The following is a 25,449-nucleotide window of genomic DNA, read 5'->3' on the forward strand; positions in this document are numbered from 1 at the left end:
GTTTTGAGTCAGTCTATATACACAGCTACTTTTCTGTATAAATGCATACAATCACGTTCCTAAGGGATGACACTCTCCCAAGCTGTTCAATAACTATTTAAAAACTGAAAGATTTATACTAAAAGCAAAAAAATATCTAGCATTTTTATCATACTAAGGAGATAACATAACTAAGGATTTAGAAGTGTTTAATAATCCACATTATCTGACTCTTGGAAAAGTTCCCAAAGAAAGAGAATATTGTTCCCAACTATAAAGAGAGAGAGAGACTGGTTCTACAAAACCTAACATGACTAAGCCTACAGCATGAATCAATCGTAGAACCATAAAATATAAAATACTTTCAATGTTAAGTACAATTTCAATTTATACTTTATTATAATTTTATACCATTATTTTATACCATGCTTTCTCTAACGTTTCTAACATACTGGGCGGGGTTGGGGGGTGGGGGGGGAAGAAAGCTAGTCTGATGCCTTGGTCACTTTAGATACTCATACTAAAAAAAGAATCATGCCACATCAAAGATGATCTTACCCGTAAAGACCAAATATTCATGAGACCACCAAGCCCACCAGATACTAATGCCAGTCCATCAGGACTGAATGCAACAGTCCGAACAGGAGTAATATGTCCTCTCAGTTGAAATACACACTTGACTTCTACTGCTTTTCTGTATCCATCCTGCAAATTATTTTATAGTTATGGAACACTGTGAACTATTTACAGAAAACGGAATAGCCTAACAGCTTCTGTATTCTGCAATAAATACGGATTATCCGTGGAGATGGGGTAATCTCCGTAAGATAATAAAAAAGACCAATACTATGATCATATTTTATAAATATCTTTATCACATTATCTTTTCTCCCCTTACAAAATGCCATCAACATTAAATCCCACATTACAATTTACATAGGTGAAATTAATCTTGACTTAATTTTATCTAGAAACAATTTTAAACTCTTATTAATTTTAGTATAAATTTATCAACTTCAAAAAAATATAAACAGATCAAAATATAATCTTTAGCCACATAAAATTAATTTAAACCTGTGATTTTTCATTTCCTGTTCTGAAAACGCCTACACATATACAAATGCAATATAAACTTTTTTTTTAGCAAATGTCTTCTCTCAGAAAACGTTGAGATGTGAGTAACTCGCTCACACTCTTCTCCTCCCCCAATTTCAGAAGGAGCAAAGAGCATCTCTTAAACACCAAGTTTACTCCTTTTACCTTGGCACTTGTTTCTTGGTCCCACCATCCTTCTGAGCAAGTTGAGCTGGACTGCAATGTGATTACTATGTCCTGGGGAACAATCCAGACACACACCAAACCATTGTGGCATCCTCTATAGGAAGTCAGGATAAATCAGAAAAACAAAGTAAACTTATTAACTAACAAAATATCAGTGGTCTGGTTAAAATATCAGTAGTCTTTGTCGCCTTCCTATAAAACTATATTGTATCAATTAATCTAAAGTCGAAAGACATGTTCCCAATGGCTAAATGCATTTTTTCCTATTCCCCCCACCCCGTAGCTTTTCAATTTTTACTAACACCATATTCTCAGAAAAAATATTTGCATGAAACAAAAAAATTCCAAGCAGGACCACCATACACAGATCTCATGGCATGGAGAAAACAGCTGGTAACGAGCCCCTCTTTCCATTTGAATTCTGAAGCCTTATGGATCTCATGACAACTGTCTTACTGAATTAGTGTTATTTAAAAAAAAGACAAAAATTTTTCTTTGCTCTGGACACTAAAGACTGGTAGAACAGATCTGCAAAAGAGCTATAAAACCAACTTAAAAAAAATTACATACGTAGCTAGTAAAAGCTGTAACTTGGGTCCTTTCCCTGGAAGAGCACACCAGGCAATGCCATTCACAAGAGCTGGATGGGACAGTGAATGTAGACGCCTCCAACATCCTCCCATATATCCCCAGAGTTTCACTGTTTCTTCTTTGGCACATGTCAGGAGAATCTTACCAGTTGGATCCCACTTCATACTAACAATCATATCCTATTGGATTTAAAAAAATTAAAAGTCAGTATGAAGTAACACAGTAAGAGCAGAGAAAATTTAACTCTCAGAGCTAATGTAATGTTTAATTATTAATAACAAAGAACATTTTATTCTCAAATAAATCATTACAGAGATAGTGAGTTGCAATTATGAAATCATAACGATACTTTTCAGAACTATCAAATTAAAACAAAATCCTAGGTTCCTAAGAGAAACTAAAAGGAAAGCATATAAAAAAATGTTCTCTTTTCATTGCACACATTTCTTGATTTTTTTTTTCCCCCCCAAAGAAGTAGACAATTTTTCCTTCTTTTTTTATATTATGAAATTGTAGTATGAATTACCTAATGGTACATGGTTCATAAACATATTAGGCAATGGCCCAGATGCAGCTTTGAGTCTAACTGAGGTAGGAAAGGAGAACAGCCCACAGTGGATAAGGCAAGTATAGTTTTATTGTCACAGCATGCTCACTTCTGTGACTACCATGCTTCAAATACCAAGACCAGTTCATGGAAGCACTGAAGATGCTTTTACTACACCTACACTTGAGGAATTCTCCTCTTAGCCTAACAAATCATTTATGGACTATTAATGACTTATTATTATATATTAGCCAAGCAAAGGATCTAAACCTTTGTGGCTGCATATTTAGAAAAACATCTTTTGCTTTGCACAGGAACTTGAGCTTTACAAAAACATGTGACATAACCAAAATTAAAATTTATTATGAGCACTTTTACAAAATAAAAGAACTAGTGTCTTTTAAATTCAGACATGCATAGCTGTGTCCTTAATACACTTCTGTCGCTGTATGTACATAGACTTCACAATCTCCTATAGCAAAAAAGGCAATAAAATTTATTTTTCCTTTTTTTTTTTAAATTTGGTACACTGTTCCTTTAAAATATATTGTGTTTAGTATGTGCATCAGAAATAGGTATGTGTTCTTAAAATAATCTGCACCTGAGTTTATAAATAGCTTTCAAATACAGAAAATAGCTTAAACAGATCTTTACCTACAAAAATTATACATTAGTTTTAAAAAGACTAACTCTACCTTATGTGCATCAACTAGAACGATTCCTCCTTTTTCAAGTGGTTCCTTTGTTCCTATTAGCAATTTTCCATCTGAATAGCCAACTGCAAATGGTCTGTCTTCACTGAACCAGGCAAGGCATGTGACAGACACTATGTAAACAAACAACACAAAAATTAAACTAAATTGAACTTCACTCCTGCCAAAGAGGTTTTTGCAGTGCAGTTGTCTAAAATATGAAGTGCATAACAACTTCCCCCACCACCAAGGTTACTTAAGATACTTTTGGTCTGAAAATTTTCTTGAATTTGTATAGTAAAATTAAAACTGAGTGCCACTAACAACAGCTGTTGAGATTATTTTGTAATAGTTCTTTCATTCTTCTTCTTTTTATTAAAATGATTTAATCTATATTCCTGACATGGTGAAAAGAACTATGCTAGGGAAAAGAAAAAAAGTAGACTGAATCCTATACATGTATCTGAGACAGGGATGCTTCTAAGAAAAGCACTGAAAACAACTGGAGCCTTTCTTAGCATGTAGATATTGCTTCACTTGATTCTGCCAAAAAATCTGCAAATTTCTTGAAGAAGCAATATGCAAAACCACACAATGCTACCAAAGATGTGCTACTTGATGTCCCCTGGTTCTGGAACTACAAAGAAATTCAAATGACACTGACTACATGCTATCTGTAGATAGAGCTGACACTGCAGGGAATCTAGACTGATTTTATATGATGGCAAGGAATGTCAGGATTTGACTAGGTTGCTACAAACTGTTTGCCTCTGCTGCAGGGGAATCAGGGTGCAGATGGAGATCCCACAGTCTTGTCTCCTCCCATGAACGCAAGTTAATGATACTTGCAGGTAAAGTACCAGAAGTCACATCCCATGAACAAGAATAAAAAATTGAGATTATACACTTGCTTAATAAAAAAAAAAAGGGGGGAGATTCATAATTTTAATTTCTACTTAAATACTGATACAGTCACCCACCATCCTTTCTGTAGCAGTGTTCCAGTTCTAGCCGGTGCATGGTTGAAATATCTACAACTTCAATAAGACCAAGAGATCCATCCATACGACCAATTAATAATAATTCTGGAGCATCTCCTGTCCATGCTGCAGCTGGTCCTTCTTCTGGCCAAGCTAGAGCAGATACCCAGTGAGGCTGAAGATCTAGTAATCCTTTTCCTCCTAGGAGCCCAAAAAGTGTTTTAAAACTACTTCATCTTCATAAAGAAAACAACAAAAATACTTTCCATGGGAAAATATCAAGAGATCCTATGTAGAGCTAGGACATACTACAAATTCATGCAAGTTACAAGCCTACAAAGCAATGGTCCACTAATCTACGCAGACACAAAATCTAGCTAACAAATCTCAATTATCAGTCAAGTTACATAGTTTTGTTAAGGAAGGAAGCTAAATTCTTTGGTACTCAGTAAATTTATACTTTTCCTGCAGACTGTCTATTAACATGGGCAGTGTAACTGGTGATTTTCATACGTGCAAAACAACAGAATGAAGTTTCAGAGATTACAAATGACAAAGTGATTAATAGTCGTCTTCTCACAGGAGTTCTAAAGGTATTATGCTGGATTAGTCAACTGCAGCACAAATGACAGTAAAAATGTAAGAGAATCCACTTAAAGATGCTCACAAACTGAACCAAGGAATAGGAAAGGGCCTTTCCTGGATCAGGTTCAGTCCTCTCTATCACAATGTAATCTCATAAATTCAGCTAATTAATTTTATAGTATTTCTTCCCCAGGTGTTATTTTTCCTTATAAAATATGAGATCACAATCTTTTGAACATTAGAAACTTCCTTGAAGTTATTCATGGCCAATTTATTTACATTTCTTCCTGTGTCAATACTATCCATTTGCTTACATAGCTGCTTTTTCTCCCTGGGATTCTCCCAGAGTTTATCTTCCTAATCTATTTATTTATAGGCTTCCTCCTCCAAGACTCTCTTGTTCAAATAAATAAACAAAGCTCACTCCTTCTACTCTCATTAGAAGACATTCCATCTAGCTGATCACTCCAGCAATCCTTCCCTCCATCTCTTTCAGTCAATTTTCGCATTCTCCCTGTTGCATGTAGAAAGGTAATTCTTGCAGACGATAGGAAGATGGTATTTACAGACAAAAATTGCTAAGAGTGATCAAGTCTCACACCTAAACACTTCTGATTCTACAAGGACTCATATGCTGCTCAGTTTTCTGCTGAATTAATTGTAAATCACACATCCATTTGTAGTTAGTGCCTTCCTCTAATTAAGTAGGTTTACAAGATATTATGGAAGATGGTAGGCATTTAAACTGGAGAGCACACACAGTTAAATACTTGGGTAAACAAATATTCAATAACTTAGCAGCTTCCCTAGAAATATGTTGTATCATAAAGTGTCACAGGTAGCTAAGAGCATACCATTGACTTGCCATATGTTCACCATCTTTTCTGTAGCTCCAGCCAGATACTTGCCACTGATGCTCCAACAGACAAGAGACAAACTAAGGTCACTGGGTGATCCCAGACTTTCTTCAGAATCACCTTCTCTACAATAGAATAAAATAATGCAATTAAAAAAGGGCATTTCCTTTAAGCAGACAGGAAAACATAGAATTAATGAAATATCTGAGTTAAAATCTGGAGTCCTCCTGCCATCACTGCAGATTTACATAATACATTTTTCTGCTCATAGTTCTATATTCTATTTAAAACTGCTTCAAATTACAGAATGAGATACCAGTTATTTCCACAGTAAGAAATTTGAAGTTAGGTTTCAATTAGAAAAATAAGTTTAATTATCTTTAACTTCACCTATTTATATCTCAAATTTAATATCTTTGGTGAGGGCAAAACTGTCTGGGAAGTCATGAAATGAAACAGAATAGCTTGGACAAAAGAAATGAAAGAGATACATCTTGCTCTCAATTCTAGCTTAAACTCTTCCTCCTGTCACAATGTTGTTACACTGTTCTAAAATTCTATTTTAAAGTTTGCTTTGGCTAACTGTAATGGGACCACTGGTATGTTTTACTGCCCTTAAGGTCATACATGACGGGCACAATTTTTACTGATTTTAGTAACAGGAAAATGAAGGCTATAATATTGCCAGGATGCATATTGTAGGCCAAATACTGTATCACCCCTGTATTTTTTAAGATACAGGAGGCATAACTTTGGTGTGTTCTAGCTTAAGCAGGAGACATTTAATTTGTGAATACAGCAGGTAATGGGATGTTGTAACTATTATTAACAACATTAACTTACTAACATAACACATGTAACAATATTAATGTAAAAAGTTAACATAACAGGTAGTAATACTGTATTACTATGAACAGTAATCTAATAGCATTTAAATAATGTTCCTCCGAACTCAGAAAAACAAAAAGTATTCTCACAGAAAGAGGAGATAATTTTGTCGAAAAGAGGGGACAATGCCTTTTCATCTGCTAATCTCTCAGGGCTAAAAAAAATAATTCTGCCTTTAAAGATGAACTGGCACTAACCCACTGCAATAGAGAATATAAATAGAATTGTGTTGCATTTGTATTTAAAGTCAATATTGAGACTGTTAGCAGTGAAGCCCATGAAAGTACTGAATTCTGAATCTACTGTACAGGAAGCACACTTTTCTGACACATGAATAGTAGAAGATCTCTGTTAAAGGAAGGAAGATGCTGCTCTCATTACTACCTTCTGAAGTCAAGTTATGTCATTGTGTTTATTACTTTTAAGGCAGCATCTAACAGTAACAAGCAAACAAGAACTAGAACGACCACTAAGAAATCATCATGGAACAACCTTCTAGTTCACTATTGTTTCTTCATTCTCCTGAGTTAAACTCACCTAAGCTGTACTAAAGAATTAGATTTTAATCTTTTCTTTTTCCTTCTTCTTTTTTGGACACATCCAAATGATACAAAAGTACTTCCCAGACACTCTGATGAAGAAGAACTACACCCAGTTCCTGAATCCCAGAAGTCACAAATTCTTTTTTCACACTTGACTCAAATCACCACACTCGTAATTATCATCTTACACACTGGAACCCACTGAAGGGATATTCACATTTTTTTCATATGACAGTCCCTTACAGTTTTTATTTTACCCATTTCTCATTATATGAATTAATTAAGAATATCTTTAAACAGCTTTAACACCACCTCTTTACACCGACTCTTATCAGCTTGATATTTAAGTTCCGTTTTCAGTTTTAAGCTATTTAATTTACTTTGCATGCCATAAACACAGCAACAGTCCCAGAGAAAAAGTGAGAGAATGTCTGTGCAGGAGATATTGCAGGGTTGGCTCTTTTCATTATCTTGCACAATTACAGCTTAAATTAAATAATATGACTACCATAAAGAATCAACTTACAGCTTGTTGAGCACACACGTTTGTTGCAATGAATACTGCTTCTTTGTAACATTCCACACTCTTATGGTGCCATCATTTCCACTAGTTGCCAAAAGTCCCTTTTTATTGCACCAAACACATGTCATGACCTACAAATACCAAAGTAATCATGGCAAAACTGGAATTTAAATCTAAAGCTTAGGTATGTTTGTTCACTAATATTAAGCAAACATTAACCAATGGGACAGAGCATTAGCTACATTATTGAAATACACTGTAACAATCAAACAAGATACACTTTTCTACTTTTACAGTATTGTGTACTGTAATTAAGCATGCTTTACAAGGATGCCACACTGTTCAGACCCATGCTCCACAGGCCACTGTTGCACAGAATACTGGACAAAGACATTAACTACTATGACAGAAAAATTAATGCAAATTAAGATCTAGTCTAAGAAAAGATTTGGGGTGATTCTGCTGACTTCATGTACTGTGAGAACACTTTCATGTCCCCTTTAACTGAAGCTTCAAAGAAGCTAAGCATTTTTCTGCATCAGAGGTACCCTCGAGCAATAACTTACTTTATCACCAAAAAACTACTTCTTGTGAGAAATAATTTGTCAGTATATTTGTAAAATAGTAGTATTTTACTTTTTCTGTATTCTGCAAAAAAAGAGTATTAAAATTCATGCAACTTTGGGAGAAATCATGCTTACCCTGTTCTGATGAGCCTCTAATTTTATGAAGGAACATTTTCGTAAGTCTCCCCCCATATCAGCGAGGGTCTGAGGAATAGTTTGATTATCTCGATCATGTGCTGCAAGAGTTCGCACCAGCTGTTGAGCAGCCCACTGCCTATGTTGTGAAGATAACCTTGAAGAAAGGCAGCAAGCTGCTAGTGCATTAGCCAGCTCCAGAGGGCCTACAGCAGAAGGATCATAGGAAGGATGGGCATACAAATGGGCAATTAAACCTGCTTAGACAAAACAATGAGATGATGCCTAGATGAGTACCAAACAGAATTACACAAATGAACACAGCATTAGCCATAATTTCCAGAAAAAAAAAGAGATTAACAAACATCTTATAAGATCGTTGCAATCATGTTAACTATTAGAAAAAACACTCTTCTCATACTCAAGAGAAAAATAACCCCCTTTAAAATTTCACAAAAAAACCTTAAGAATGGAATTACGAATAGTCTTATTCCTACCATATGGAAAACGGTTGTTCAAAGAGCAAGTGCTTTCTGAACAGGAAAATGCCTCCTCTGACAGAGATAAGCTGCTGTCATTGCTATGTCCTTCCCTCCTTTTAACACAGCAACAGCCTGATGTTGAAGCACAGCAGTTGCTTTTTGGCTCCCTGACCTCCCACAGCAGAGGCAGCACAACTTTCTGCGTCAGAGACAGAACAGTACTTTTGTGGCAGCAGTCAACTCTTATTCCCCTTAATTTCATTAGATGACGCAACTGAGGCTGAATGTCTTAGCTATATGGCTTTGAATACACACATGTTCAGATTTTTTTTAAAGTGGCAAAAGATGCAACTATGTAATAACATCACATTTCTAAGTAAAATCTGTGTACTAAACTATAAGATTACTTTGATTAAAACAAGTTTTGTACATTTTTGAGAGTATATTTATTTATACATTATTCTAGGAAGTGTCTCCTTAAATATAAATGAGGAATTGAAGATTTAATAATTAACATTTAAGAACAAAGCTGTATCATACCTTTCTTTTCAATTTCTGCTTTATCATAATTTGGCCTCAGTTTGGCCCCTTTGTCTGCCAACAATGCTACAAGTGCTTGAGTAACCACAAAATTTGGAGATGTGACAAGTTTGTTTTCTTCTGCAATTCCTCTTAAAAAACTTGGCAAAAATTTTCGCTGAATTGGATCATCAACTGTTGTCAGGTTTACACCAGTTGCCGCAGAAATCAAATTCTAAAAACAAATAATTAAAGACAATAAATAACCTGAACAAACAGAAAAATCAGTTTTGGAAAACATTTTTAGTTGAACAAATCATGCAGAGTTTTAAAGATCTTCAATTTTTTTTCAAAAATTCTCAGCTCCCAACCGCTTTTATTTTAGCAGGCAAAGATCATGTACAACATGGAATTTAAGTTCTGCCCTGGGGAATACCTGGTCTTAATGGAATCAACTATCTAGATCCAGGGATTGGGGGGGGGGGAGAGAAAAAGAAAAGAAAAAAAGAAAAGAAAAAAAAGTACCAAATAACCAAGAATACCAGCAAGAACTAAGGAGTTTATAGAAGAACTTTTTATAAAGTTATGCACCTGGTGGTAGGATAAAAAGCAGTAACACATAATAAAATCCATTATCCCATCCAACACTCGTATTTCACACAATTGTATTTCAAACTCAGAAGAACAAAACAATTACTCTGATTGCTTAGAAGTTTCCTGATACATATGAAATCCTGCTGCATGTCCACAGCTGTAGGTCATCTCTTTCCAAATATAAACAATCTGTGCTCACAGAGTTGACTCAATTAAAAAACCCCAAAACTTTAACAGAAAAACCCTATCAATACAAAAACCACATCCTTTTTTCTCCACTTGAAAACTCAGCAAAAAAAAAGTTACTTGCTTTTTACCAACAATAAAACATACCCTTTGTGCAAAGCCATAAACAAGAACTCTAAGGAGATCCTCAAACTGAGGGCACTCATCACAGTTCAGAAGATAAAAGCACAAATTATCAATATGTACAAAATCAATTGCTTCATCTTATGTGTAAGTAGTTTAATATAAATATTTATGTTGAAATAACAGTCCTACCTGTGTACATAACTGTACCAGCAGTTTTGCAGCACTAGGAGTGTTTGATGCCAAACAGCCTACTGCTGTACTCAGATAGGCAAGACAAGATATAGGCTTGCTTGTTTTGCTGTGTATTCCTCTAGATCGCTCTGTTGAACTTGACACAGTGGATGGACTTGTGGAGAGGCCTGCTCGCCCTGCTGCAGCGAGGCACATTAAACGAACCAAAGTTCTGATGTCTGTTAATCCCAAGGATTCAAGACCAGCTGCCAGGCTACAACTGGAACCACTGTCAAAAATGAACATAAATGCTCTTGGTTTTGTTAGTACATTTTAAAAGAAAGTTACGTTTGGATAAAACTATTCCCAAACCATTAGTGAACACTGCCTGTTTGATTAGCTGGACATTGCTACCATGCAGGGGGAAGGGGAAGAAGAGAAATGAAGCTGCAGCCCCTCCACTCCTTTTCTTTTAAGCTGAAGACAAAAACACATTATAGACTTGCTCTAGCAAAAACCCATGAGTTTCTCTGGAATCACTCATAAACAAAGTTATATGGATAATTCATGTTTAGAGTTATGCTATGACAGTATGCACATGTACATGTCAGATCTCTGCAATGTCTTCATAGTTGCACGGGTATCTTGTACAAAGCCAGTTTTTAAATCCTCATGTCCCATCAACTCCTTCACTTCATCTTCTTTCCTCTAATGTTTACCCCTAAGTTGTAATACTTGCCTTGAACAAAAACTCACTGACAAACACAGCATCTTTATGTTCCGAATGGCTAATACTACTGCAGTCCACTTTTCATATAAGATGTAGAATTTTATTTCATAAAGTTTGAAGATAGGGTTCAAAAGAACAAAATCAACGGAACTTTTTCTCTTAATAGTATGATCTAAGTATATAAAATGGAATCACTTTCCCAAATAGCCTAAAACTGCATCCCTATCAAACATAACTTGATAACTGGTTCCAAATGGAAAGGTGGGAGTGTTGCCAAGGATGCCACAAACCTGACAGACAAAAGTGAGAGCGCTCTCATAACCATAGTTCTTGCAAGGAGGACTTGGGCGGCAGCCGTCACTCTTCTTAGAGCCATAACACGGTCATGTGGGTTTACTAGGGCAGCTGCTTGTTCTCCTAAGGTTATCCTGCCAGAAGAACTTTTTTCTATAGAGCCATGACAGCCTTGGAAATAATGATGATTTGCATTAGTGTTTCAAGAAAAACAAAACATTATCATACAGTAATAAGCGCAGCAGCAAATTTGGCCTAAGTTTGCAAATTACTCATTAATTTTTCAACATTTCATACATACAGAACTATAGTGATAATGACTGAGAGGAAAACACGTTCCTGAAATACACTCCATAATTTAATTATTCCTTATTTTCAAAGATAGATGAGCACAACTTGACAATACTCAAGTTAATGTTAACTCCTCTGTTTCCCTTTTCCATTAGAGGGGCCTACAAACTTACATATTGATCCTGCATTTCAGTAGGCTGGTCAGTAAGTCCCAACTTAAATCCATGAATCCATCTTTGAGCTCTGCAAAACATGCTAGTGGCATCCACTGCAGGACTACGGTCACAGTTTTATTAGTAAATCAAAGCTTCAAGCCTTCTGCCAATATAAATGCCTCACATGCCTCTCTCTAACTCCCTATAATAAAAGGACAGTTTAGAACCCTGTCTTCACTTCCTCATGGTGGGAGGCAGGAAAGACTGTCAAAATATTTCTGCATTGCCCCTATAAAATTACACCAAAGGGGAGGTATTTGTTCTTTGAATGAAACTCATTTCAAATTTACCTATTTGCATCAATGTTTCTTCCATACTGTTGGTGGCTGTCACCATTGCAACTGAAGCACCCAGAGGGTCACTGTCAGGGAACTGTACAGGTTCAGGTACAATACGTCGATCGTTTAACCCAAGAGGTCCAGCCAGTAATTCAAACTCCTCCTCTCCTGTCAGCTTTTCATCTTCGTCTACATCTAACATATCCCAGTCTTCTAGAATTGGAGAAATATAATTACACTTGGTTACAAAAGCTAAAATACTAAATAATTTCAATTAATTAAAAAACCAATACAGGGTATAAAATGTGGATTGTAATCTACAACATAGTAGTCTTAAAAATTCATGTTCTGATGTTGACATAGCCAAAACAAAACCCCGCTCTTGCCCCCTCCATTAAATTTGATCTTTATTTCTACTGCAGAGAAGTTTCATGGAAGATTCTCTGAAGCATCAAACTAGCTGTTTTTTTAAAACACAGAAGTGAGAGGTCATCACATCTAGCACAAGACAACTCCAAAACCTGGAATATAGTGAAAAGCGTAGACATACAGTTGTGCTTTAAATCATGATAACAGGTGCGTATGCCAAAGGACTCAATAGTAAAGACAGATACTAGAAATTTCTGGTCTTCATATTTATCAAAAAAGTATGCACGAGTTCTTAGGTCATAATTGCACACCCAGGCTTTTGCTTTTCCTTCCCAGGAGGGGTGGGGGTGGGAGAGAAAAAAAGCACTATAATTGCAATTCAGTTGTGCATTCCATTCATTTCCCAACCATTTACACAGGAGTCAACTTACATTTACTGATCCCTCCCGCTCTATCTCACTCCCCATACAGTAGAATCTGAACACCTTTTATCTATTGGAAGATGGACTTGCTGTTAAGTTCTGGAGTACTCATTTACTCTTAAATAGACAAACATGGTAAATCATACAAGCTACAGAAAGGCCCAGAATCAAAGAATCATCCAGGAAAGGTTTTCTACAATCACTAGAAATAATCTGTTTAAAGTGAAAGCCATCCTCAGGACACTCTCAGCTAGTACAAAGGTAGAAAAGGTAAGAACAAACCTAATGGTGGACTTTTGAGACTCTAACTTATGCTAATTAACTTCTCCTACAAAGGCAGCTGAAGAAATGTATTTGAACATAAGGCTCTGTATGGGCAGTTCTGGATGTAACATCTACCCACAATACCTTATCACCCAAAGTTAAGTATTTGCCATTTCAGCTACTTAAATGAAAGACATGGGAAAAAATGTCACTGATTTTTTTCCCATTTGAACTAAAAAAAAAATTAAAATACTACATCTAGTCTGAAGAAGATTTTAAAGTATACCTTCATGTACAGTTTCATGACAGGTTTATTTGCATGGAAGTACCTTTATAGAAAAATAAAACACTGTGCAAGTGCGAAGTATTTAGTATCTTCAGCAACTTAAAAACATACCTTCATAGACACTGTCTTGTTTACCTATTAAATCAGGAGCCTGGCCTTTGTACCTGTATGAAAAAATAACAAAGAAAATAACTGAATGGATCCAATAATTTACATATATGCATAATAATTTTAAACTTGGTTTACTATTAAGTTACTTTACTGTTAGGTCAATGTATACATGATTTCTGGAAATGGCTAGTAACAGAGAGATAAATAAAAGGGCTTCTAAAAGTGTCTGCGGAGGGGGGAAGAACCAATGTGAGAAAGGCCCACAAAAAATACTGGAATTGTCAGACAAAATTGAAAAAGGAAGCTTTCAAAAGTCAACAAGAGTAGGCAACATCCCAAGAAATAATTCCTTGTTTTTAATTTAAAAAATAGAAATATCAAGACAATCTTTTTTCTAAATATGCATTTGTTGAATACAGAGAACGATTTTAAGCCTCAGTTAAAATAAAGACAAATTCTGATAGGAATTTTAATTTCTTCAACCAAATTCTTAAAATGCTGACGCTAGTAAACATTTTAAATTGTTTCCTTTCTTTACACAGAGTATTCCACCAACTTGTATTTCTGTACCTTTCAGAAGTTGACGTTTTAGATTTACTCTTCAGGGCTAAGTATTTCTCTCTGCAGATGCCGCACAATAAATAGTAAGGATTTCCACTTCCACATTCACCACCAAACCATCCATCTACATAAGAACCATTGCTACGATAGCCCTGGCGATTTGCACTACGCCCACAGCCTGGGTGGTTTCTTTTCATGTGTTGATTGAAGCTGACAACACTGGATTCACACAGTTCACAAACCACTACTTCTTCTCTGTCTTCAGATTCACAAACATGCTGCATAGTAAGAGTTTCACGTTATTTGTACAGAAGAAATGTCTTCATATTAGATACAAAATACGCCAATATTCTTAGGTGGATGTCCCTGCCCATTTCTGTTACACACAGAGAGTGATATTTATATGGTTAACTTGCACAAAAGCAAAGCAGAAATAGACAATTTATGACATAATGAGGAGCAGACTATCTCAGAACAGGAAAAACATTTGGAAGTAAAGTTTCATAGGATGAGATTTTCCTATTTCATTTCAGATCTGACTCAAAATTCTTTACAGTGTAACTTTTCACATATAACTCTGTTAGTTCACATTCAATGCTATCTTTAAGTTATCTGGTTCTCCTCAGAACTTGACTAGACATCCAACAAAGAAAAAACAATCCTTTTTTTTTTTTTTTCAAACGGACTTTACATTTACTGAGCAACAATAATTATCATTTGTGTCAATAAATTCCAAGGTTTTCTCTGAATATAAAGTTCATTTTTCTATAATTACATTTCTGTCCTAAGTCAGTAATTTCATTGTGGTGTTCCAGTGAAACAAGCTCCCTGAAAAATTCAATATGCATAGTGAAACTTGCTTCCATATCAGAGTCAGGTAACATCGTAACTAGGAGACAAAGGCTCAGTCTCGCGGGTTGCTTGTCTAATTTGACATGGATAATCCAAAGATTAACAAGCTGCTGTTGTTATATTTCTTTTCCACCTCAAATGTATTTTTAGTGGGCTGTACAACAGTTGAGTGAGGACTGTCACCATATCCTTCCCAGAGAATTAAATACGTGACATGACTGAATTAAGAAAAAACGATTTAAGTGCAAATTATGTTGCTACAGATCAGATGATATTATTATTATTTATTATTATTATTTTAAATAGAACAAACATTTACAACTGTGTTTGTTATCCCACACAACTAAGCAATCTGGAACACCTACTTGATTTCTAAGTGGTATCATCAAAACAACAACTATACTAGTTCTGTTCTCATCTTTCAGGGGAGGTAGAAGAAAAACTATGTTCATGTAGAAGTGCAGAGCAAGAAACACAAGAAAGCACTATTCTTAATCTAAAAGTGAAGCTACAGAATACAAGAAGATTTTAAGGATTGCTGGCATTTAGTAAGATATTTTCAAACAGGCTATAAGCATACGCATGTTACTTTAAATTTAAAAATATGAACATGCAAAAAGCAGTAAGTTAAAGCAGCCCCCGCTGCAGTCACACACACCCAGGTAGGCCAATCCAATACCTCCGGGATCCACATTCCCAGAATATCATTATCACTAGCCAGGTCTTGCCCAAACATAGCTTCCATTGCTTCATCATCAAGATCAATTTCCAACTCCTCATCCAAGTTGAAGTCATAAAGCGCCCCTGGATCTTGCTGCAAAGATATCCCTTCTCTTCGACTCTGATTCCTGTGGGCTTGCACAGAGCGGTATAATCCCGCTAAAGTAAAAAAAAAAAAAAAAAAAAAATAGTACTTTTATTTCGCATGTAGTAAAGATGATATACTTTCAACTTCCTTTTGCCTTGTTTTTAACTCTTCTGCTAAATATAATCTACTTATTACTACATAAAACACTCAAATATACACTGATACACATATGTGAAGGAGAGTTTTGTAACTTTCATGCTAAGTACCAATCCCCCTCCTCTTCATTTACTGGATAAGCAAAGACCTTGGAAGTCTTTCAGTATACTTACCAGCACGTGCTAGCAATGTTCGGGCAGCTAAATCAAATTTGTGTCTTCTCGTTACAGCTGACCGACTTCTAGAAGGAGGTCCACTTGCAGAAGCTGCATTATCCACATGATCCATATTATCAGGGCTACAAGGATTTGTAATTTACAGGTAAATCAAACCAAGTTTTAAACAGCCACATACAGTAAGTAAGGAAAAATACTAAGATCATAATTATTGGCTTTTTTTTTTTTTTCTTTCTTTCATGGAAGGAAAAAAAGGGAATTTGGAATTCAAGAATGTCTGTTCCACGTATTTACTGTCTTTTTGACTGTGAGATTTACCTCAAACAAATTAGATGCAGCAATGTCAACACCTATTCAATGTTTCTATAGTGCCTAAGCATTGCAGAAATTTCAGGAGAGCACTCATTTTATGCTGTCAATGTTAACTACAGCTCTAAGTAGGTTTCTTCTCCTTTATAAAAGAAATAAAATCAACATTTCTGTTGTTGCTGCCTCAGTCATTCCCTCTTTTGCCCAAAATATTTTGCAAAACATGAATTTCGGTTACTTAGTAACACTTGTAGCTTAGTTTATTTCTCCCAACTGAAATCTGTGAGTTGTCCTGAAATGACAGTTTACCTGGGACAAAGTAACTGGGGAAACTTAAAAATGCATATCTCAGTAGGATCAAGGAATCTGAACAAGTGTTCTCAAAGTACATCTTCTAATTGTCATCCTCCATATTAACAAAAAAGCTATGTATGATCATTAGTATGATTCCTAATAGATGTCAGTAAAAATATAACCACTACTTTTAGGATTAAAAACAAAAGAAAACCAACCACCTTTCCTCCTTGTTTAATAGATAGTTTAGATCTAAGGTTGTGCAGGTGACTGAGAACGTAAACTTCAATTCAGTTTCATCCTCTCTGGACAAACCAAGAATTCATTTAAAAAGAAAAATGTAGAAAAATACCTGTTCATGAATACACTGAAGAAAAAAAAAAAATACTCCAATGAAATTTTGCTTTATTACTAGGTCTTTTAGGTAAAATGTAAGCTGTATGCCCTCATTTTTTTCGTTCCTCCTTCCTCTTTTTTTTTGAAGGAAGGATGCTCAGTTACATTCTTCCCCAGTTCTGTGCACAAACAGTACTGGAAAATAAATGCACCACGTACACCTAATTTCATTGCATCTTTGCTTTTACTCATGTTGTAACAAAATTCAAAAGTGGTATTACAAAGTAATGTTCTGTCAGCAACAATGAACTTGTGAGATTTTCAGTTTCAGCAACAGATTACAAGCAATTAGAAGAAAACTACACTCTACCTTTCACTAAAGCCTTCCTCCATTTCAGCGGCATCAGCAGAAGGGATATCACCTGGTGACTGTAAATAACAATGATCACCAGATTTTCCACCACTTCCAGAGACTATTGTCCCATGTCGTGAATCTGCAGTCCCTTCTGATTGGGGTTCTTCATCATCTTCATTTCCAGGGTGCTCTATCATCCACATGGCCAGCACTGTGATATTCTGTGCATCTGCTTCTCCTCTGGCACCTGAAAGCAGGAAAATCACACTTCAGAACTGTATTATATCATTGATGGTGAAAAAAATAATTTTTAACTCCTATAACCATTCATGGGAAAAAAAATGAAGTATTCCATTGGGAAAAAAGTATTTCATATTTATCTAATTTTTCAGTTTAAACTGCTATTATAGTTATAGATTACCTGTAGCTTCCATAGCTTTTGCAATTTGCCTGAGGGAGAACCCCATTTCTAACAATGGAACAGCAATGGCAGGAGGAGGAGGGGATGTTGAAAGTCGGCTGCTTGGATCAGACAAAGCTTAAAAGACAGAAAATGTTAAACGTAAAGTGCATAAATCTTTCTTTAGCGTTACTTTACTAGACCTTACTTTGATATATTAGCTTCAAATAAGGGAGTAATTGCCCTTAACAACTTTCCTCTCTACTACTTTCCACAAAGTAGGATACTTTCTGTAACGAAACCAGAGGGTGCTCATTCTTATTAGTAACATATATATTATGTAAGCGTCTGTTTAATTAAGTAGGATACTGATGATATTCAAAGAACTATTTCTTTTAAGATATTTCTAAGAAGTTTATTTCCATTTAAAACTGTATAAAATTATCTATTTGATTTATATTTAGGTAGACTAGATTAAGTTATCCATGTCCGAATCATCAAAATTCCCAAATGTTATGACATCACACCAATACACACTCCTCTTAAGGTACAGAAAGAGACCTCAACTAAGCTGGTGACACATCTGAAAAATCTCTTTGCAGATGATGGCTATATTTCTGTGCAAAGAATCTTTCAAGGGACTCTAGAAAGGTCAGTTACTGCCCAAAAAACACAGTTTCCTTATCATTTGCCATAAAAGCGAGGTCTGATCAACGAAGGCATCAACAATGTACTAACACACACTGTTATAAAGACAGTATCATGACTAGAAGCAAGTAATCTCATTAAAAAAAAAAAAACAAACCAAAGAGATACGAAACCGAGCAGACAAGTTGCTATGCAACAAATGAAACAGCTGAAAGACCCAACTAATAGCAGGGATATGAGAGCAAGAATAAAAAGTTGTATCAGTCCAGAATTTTAAAGCATGGACTTTCTCAGCACTGAGAATATACTTTAGCTCAGTCTCTTCTATTCATTTAATACAAAACACACACATACGGACTTGTATTTTTCTTTTTAGTATTATCTCCTTTGCATCACAATAATCATATGTGCTCTTTAGAAGCTCAAAGAACCTCAGAAAACAAAACCCTCAGCCTCCTAGCTATTCCATTCTGCATGTACGCTGGAATAGAGCAAGTTTCTGTTTTGAGTAGTACAGCGCAGGCAGTAATAAAACTTCTATGAACAGAAGCCTCCCATTACCGTCACATGATTCCAGACAGCAGCATGAGGAGCCCATGAAGGTTGGACAGCCCTTTCTATCTCATTAAACAAGATTAATTGGAAGGAGCTACACTGGTATATGTACCAAAATACGCCAATTCTTGTTTTCTGTGTGGTATATGATCTAACAAAAGCCAGAAAATTAGTGCACTAAACAGTGGCACATAACCAAGGAAACAAGCCCAAATCGAAGTAACATTTTGAAGTAATTACCAATTATACTGCATTCTCGTTTTATACACGTAGTTTGCAATCCATTCCACAGCTTTTAAAAACTATTTTTATTTGCTTGATAAAGTCTACAGCTAGACAATCTACAGCTTTTTGTCCTAAGATAGTAATTAAAATGTTTTCAACAATGCTTTGCATGTTAGGTTGCATTAAAAAGAAACCCTATTGATTTTCAGTGTCTTAAAAGACTACACTGAACTTCTGTGAATTTACTAACTTGTCCACATATCTATCTATATTGACTACAAGTTTACCTGTACGATTGGCAGGCCTCGCAGACTGGGAATCAGGAGAAGTCAAACTTTGTCTCCTTCCAACTTCATCTGAAGGAGATGTTGGTAAAGATGATATTGGAGGAGTCTGAGCACGTCGTGCTGGAAGTACAGTTGTAGTAGGATAACTGGAGAACATTTGCCTTTAAAGAAGAACAATATACATTTATATTAAGAAGAGCTATGCTGAAAAAGGTCTGACTCAAGAAAAACATCAAATTAAAGTGCACTTGGCAAATCATACTTTAGAGCAATTGAGTTGTGTAAGGGTAAGGCGCAATACATGCATTGGGGTGGGTAGAAAACCCCTGTTGGAACAGCTCATTCCTACTACCTTTGCCTGGAAGTCAAATTCTAAGTATGCACCTAAAAAAAACCCCTCATAGACCAAGAGCTGTCCTAGGAGATAAAAGAGAAGTAAACAGTCTTCCCGTTTCTGCAGTTTGTTCAGAACTCAGCCTGACTAATAAATCAGGCGAGTATTTTACTTTCACTGTCCTAGTAATAGGACATTATTCTGGCTTTTATCAAATTATATCTGCAAAACTTCTAAGAACAGAGGTCAGATACATCAACAGAATTAATAAACTTAGAGCAGGACTCTGTTCAATGTAAAGCAGATTTCCTTCTACATCACAAATAGCCTCTGCAGATTAACTAGCTTCGTTTTACTTCCATTTCAGTATGTGCGGGTAGGCTGAAACAAGGTCTTAGCTTGCAGGATGTTACCTACAAACTAAGATCTACTCTAGTTTGAGAATCAACAACTACCTGTTAAAAATACAGAATTTCAGAGAATTGTAATTTAAACTATACCAAATAAACATCAGAACTGAAGGACAACACAAGGAAGGTATTTTCTCCTGTCTTGAAAAATTCAGATATTACATATATATATACAGTGTATATTAAAAGCCTAACAGCTTTTTATTTCTAGTAACACATGTCCTGCAAGGCAAAGTAACAAATTAAACTTTGTCCTCTGCCAAGAGGCAGTTCTTGACAGTAAATACAAACATTAACATTTTCAAAGACTTAGACAGCTAAAGACATATGCCGCTATGCTAGCAGCCGGCGGCAGCGGGGGGGACACAGGCTTCACCGCTGAGTAGACCCCAGCACTGGTTTACCTAAGAAGACTGAGAGGCATAACACCAGGTGATTCTGAAGCTGGAACTGTTTCAGTATCAGTTACTGGAGTAGTAGCAGTGGTAGTATCCTCCAGAGAGCTGCTCATGAAAGATGTCGTGCTAGAAGCAGAAGGGCTGGTTGTAACTGGTGTTTGGGCTTGCTGAGACTGATCACCTTCTTCTACTTGTTGATCTACTTCTGCAACAGAAAAAAGGACGTTACAGGAACATTAATAGAACTGTGTAGAGCAAAATAGTAGCTGTGGCTAAACTTTCAAAAATAACTATCATTATTTAAAATTCCCCCAAAGAAAGGGGTGTGCAGAAACACACACCATACAAATACTTCTGCCAATAACTCATGGACTTATGTAAAGAAACCAGTCTATCAGCCCTTGCTGTTGTCATACCAATACAAGGTAAACAGTAAACAAGTCTTTCCAGCTGATAACAGAAGCCATTTACTTGGTTAGATCTTACAATGGTTAGATTTATGATTGCAACAGCTAGGATTATTCTCTTAGGCAAAAGGGAAAGAAGTCTCAGATATGGAAATAGAGCTGGTTAACTATAAAGCTATTTTTAACTCATCTGTGTTAAGTAACAGATTTTTGAATGGTTTTTTTGGTTGGTTTAGAAGTCATTCGTAAGACAGTAAAGAACCAGATAGCGCAGTAATTAGCTTTAACATTTTAGATATTTTTTTCCTTGTTTAAACTGATTTAAATGGTTTCCCTCAAGATGCAGACTGTAATACACATATTTTTAAGAAAAGGAATGATACACATTTTCTCTTCAGCCTCTGTTAGTGCAGTGCTAAGTATATCAGAAAAAAAACCTCAGAAAACAAAACCCCAAAACCAAAACCCCACAACTGATTTAGAGATTTTCACAGACAGAAACACAGGTTACTTACACCCTGAACATACAGATGCTCGACATCATCTGTTAACATGGCTGCCTACAATCACATTTAACAACAGTGAACTTTATGATATTTACTATATGATATATACTTCTAGACAAGTATATACAGAACTGCTCATTTTTAAAAAGTATTAAAGACAAATTGGAAACTCCTATTTCTGACTGACTGATATGCATTCACTTTTTATTAAAATAAGGAATTGGGGAAAAGGCAAAAAAGTCAGTATTATATCTATAAAACAGTAAAACATCTTTGTAAAATTTCTCTGTCCAATTAAGATTCCTTTGAAGTATAACCACTACGAAATTACAAGATTACATTACTTCTATTATCATTGTTACTATTAATTTCAATAGAAATAAAAAAAAATTTAGCACTCTACTTCCATAATTTTGAAAATGTACCTTGTTTAAGTCTGCCACCAAACTGATCCTCCAGCAGCCCATGAACCACTAATTTGTAGATCATGGCTTGTGCTCGTTCCAAATCTGCCAGTCCTAGAGCTCTTTTAATCGGTGAACGCATGACTGCCCGTTTCACCATGTGTCGCATCAGGAACTGCAAGGCAGCACGCATTTCAACATCTTCATGAACAACTGGAGAACTAGCACAATCAGAGTTGTGACCATTTTCTGCCAGGACTTTTGGTATTAACAGTAGTTCAGCATATTTACTACAACTAAGAAGAACACTAAGTGACTTCATAGCACCAAGATAAAGATAAGATAGCTGTACTGCTCTGATTTCTGACTGCACTATATCATGACTTCTTGGAGTATGTTCATGATTCTTTTTCCTTCCTTCAGCAGGTTGGTGTTGGGATTCCATACCTAGTGTTGATGGTTCTAAAGAAAAGGAAGCAATTTCATTTTCTGACTTAGAGCTTGTAGTGCTATGTCCTTTGTTATCATCAGCACTTTGTCCTAATCGTATATCTGATCCAACATCACCCTCCGCTTTCTGGTCCATTTCCCCTTTATCTTCAGATTCATGTCTGTGTTTTTTCTCATGTCTCTTGGTACTTTGCTTTCCCATATCTTCATGAATACCAGTCAGGTAGGTAAGGTCCAGCAACACAGTAGCTGTCAGCCCACGAAATCTTGCAACATCAAAAGGCAGTGGTTCGCAGGGCTCCAGATTATACAATGGAGTATCACTAGGCGACCAAAAAGTTGGGAAGCTTTAATAAAGATCAGAATGACACAGGAAAAAGCAAGTGAGGGAGAGACAGGAGGAAAGTACAGGAAATAATGTAGGCAAAGTAAGATGTAAAATATATTCAATAAAATAAACAAACCAATTCTAAAAATTAAATGTAAACAGGGGAAAATGAGGTTATGATCAGAAAATGGGGAGATATGGTATCAGAGCAAAGGCAACAAAGCATGCACAGGTTTTCAACAACATGCATCAAAACCCAGAAGCATCATAGAAGCTATGAATTCTGTGCTGACAGAGGTTTCTGCTATATTATTTAGAAATATGTAACAGAATTCTACCAAGAAAAACCACCGTAAGCCGAATTTTATCATCATACCTGAGCTGAATTTGTGAACAGGTATAAAAGCTTAGAAAGAAAACACTCCTAAATTTTTTTCACATTAAGGAAAAGCTTTGATTGACCTCACATTCCTGTTCAGCTATTCATCACAAGGAGCACAATACTAATAGCTTACGATAATTCTGTCTCTGGTTATGTCAGGACAGATTACCTAGAGAGGACAGTGACTTTTTAAAAACACAGGTCAGAAAACCAAACAGACACACATAATATATGTCTGTCTATCTGTCTGTCCATATTCAGTGGTAGTTTTCTGTAATATTTAGAACTGTTACAATTGACTAATTTTCACTCTAAGCAGGACAAAAATTCACCAGCCTATGTTTCCATACATCTTGTATTTTCCATACATCCAGCAGATAAAGGACTTTTAAATCTTCCTTTTATTATTCCAAAATGTTTTCCCATCTTACAATGTAAACTTCTACCTAAAAATGAAAGCAAGCTTTAGCCTGGTTTTAACTGAGAAGGTACATTCTGAACTTAATTCAATGCATTAGCAAGAGCTTGCCTATGTTCAAGTGCTGTACCACTTCACTCAAATAGTATTTCAAATTATTTTAAGGGCATGCTTACTTTAAGGCTATACTGTCGCATGGGCATTCTTGAAAGCATTTATATCTGGAATTAAATTTGACAATCAACTGCACTTCAGTATATTTAGTTAAAGTGACAACAGCCTTTGCATAAAGACAAAACAGGCATAATGTTGCAACAGTTCTAAGAGGTGAACTGACCTCAGTTGTTTCAGAATATAATTGTAACTGGTGGCAAAAAAAATAATTACTGCTCAATTGCTCCAGAAGATTACAGTTCAACTATAGCCAGGAGTTTAAGGAATTTAGTGAATCAAATCTTTTCCACACAAAAACACAGGCAATTCCTGCAAGAGCACCAGAGAGCCCAGAGAAGCCACTAGCTTCATTTCAGTTTCCTTCCAAGCGCCTTCCCTTTGAAGGCATGTCTGCAAGATAGGTGGAAAAAGGAATATCTCCTTCCAGCCTCCTCCCCAGTTCTCACCATCCTCTGCAGAACAACAACTCCGGAGTGTTAATATCTAATACAGGGGCATTCCTTTAGCTCTCTAAGGCAGGTCGGAGAATGAACAAACACTACTTTGAGGCAGCATTAATTTGAACACCGCCATCCAACCCACCATTAAGAAGAGAGAACCCTCCCACCTCCTGACCTTAACCACTCCTCAAGCCCCACAGAGCAATTGCCAGTCCGCTAAGAAGGGAATGACAATGCAGCAAACACCCGTTCTCAACTCTGATAAACTGAATCAGGTCTCTCTTCAGAACCAGGTTCACCATTTAGAACAAACGTGTGCACTAACCCCCAGTAAAAATCTGTGTTCTTTGCAGACATAACCAAGAAGCTGTAGTAAATTAAGACAGCAATAATGTTTTAGTTAGCCAATACATACCAATTCTAAAACAAATTGCTCATTTCAAATCTAGGAAAACTGGCAAGCTGGTCACATCCCAACTCTGAAACCTAGAGGCGAAGTCTAAGAAGTCTAATGATGCTCATCAATTCAAAACTATCAAATTTATTTTTGATATACAAGGCGTTTTATTACTAGATAGCATAAAAATTTAACTCATATTTGTTTTAAAAAGCCAAATTTTTAAGTCTAAGCTTAAAATAATTGATCAGCATGACTCTAATGTAAAATGTATGTTACTTCTGAAGACTTCCAAGCACAAAACACCACTAGATTGTGAAAAGTGTAGGAAATGAGCATACCTGATAGTAATCTCTGCTTCATCCCATTGGACCTTGGCAGATGTACTGCCTTCCTTCACTACTCCAAGCAAGGTGGCATGACGTCCAGTTTGCTTGTGTACACATCGACCTCCAACTCTAAGACCAGCATCAACTCCACCAATTACTGCTAGAACAGGCCACACTTCCACACAGAGCATCTTCAGCTGCAGTTCTGAAAGGTCAGCCAGACCATGCCTACTATGTTTGCTTTTCTCCTCCTCTTTATTTTCTTTCTCCTCTCTCACCTCATTCTCTTCTCGACTTTGAATTGAGCGACTTTTCTTCAGCTTTTGGCCTGCTTCTTTAAGACATGTTTTGATTTTATTCAGTCTTTCCATCATTTTTTTATTGATGCAGTGTGTCCAACGGTCTGTGCGATGAAGGATACGAATGAGTTGGATAGTGGCTTCTGCCAGCACTGCAGCAACAGGACTACAGATGGGGTCACCGGGTAGCAAATCTCTTGGTGTACCACGCATCTGCATATCACAGATTTTCACCTAAGTGTTTAAAGAGAACAGGTTAAAAATTATCTTCTCAACATACCTGAGGAAGCTTATTTCATAAACACAG

At 36.1% G+C, this 25,449-nt stretch overlaps 1 protein-coding gene across 1 annotated transcript in view; it reads right to left on the bottom strand.

Moving 5' to 3' along the window:
- The window catches only part of HERC1 (HECT and RLD domain containing E3 ubiquitin protein ligase family member 1), an 87,619-nt gene that overhangs the window by 15,773 nt on the left and 46,397 nt on the right, over nucleotides 1-25,449 (bottom strand). The window contains 22 exon segments of the mRNA XM_009330100.1: nucleotides 538-684; nucleotides 1,240-1,354; nucleotides 1,831-2,030; nucleotides 3,094-3,224; nucleotides 4,071-4,271; nucleotides 5,510-5,637; nucleotides 7,469-7,596; nucleotides 8,167-8,372; nucleotides 9,189-9,402; nucleotides 10,263-10,533; nucleotides 11,265-11,439; nucleotides 12,065-12,265; nucleotides 13,505-13,557; nucleotides 14,075-14,343; nucleotides 15,576-15,796; nucleotides 16,055-16,179; nucleotides 17,367-17,598; nucleotides 17,773-17,889; nucleotides 19,467-19,627; nucleotides 20,615-20,813; nucleotides 21,947-22,722; nucleotides 24,856-25,376. Coding sequence (XP_009328375.1) covers nucleotides 538-684; nucleotides 1,240-1,354; nucleotides 1,831-2,030; nucleotides 3,094-3,224; nucleotides 4,071-4,271; nucleotides 5,510-5,637; nucleotides 7,469-7,596; nucleotides 8,167-8,372; nucleotides 9,189-9,402; nucleotides 10,263-10,533; nucleotides 11,265-11,439; nucleotides 12,065-12,265; nucleotides 13,505-13,557; nucleotides 14,075-14,343; nucleotides 15,576-15,796; nucleotides 16,055-16,179; nucleotides 17,367-17,598; nucleotides 17,773-17,889; nucleotides 19,467-19,627; nucleotides 20,615-20,813; nucleotides 21,947-22,722; nucleotides 24,856-25,376 — 4,791 coding nt within the window.

Source organism: Pygoscelis adeliae, unplaced genomic scaffold (assembly GCF_000699105.1).
Source record: "Pygoscelis adeliae isolate BGI_AS28 unplaced genomic scaffold, ASM69910v1 Scaffold298, whole genome shotgun sequence".
Lineage (NCBI taxonomy): Eukaryota > Metazoa > Chordata > Aves > Sphenisciformes > Spheniscidae > Pygoscelis > Pygoscelis adeliae.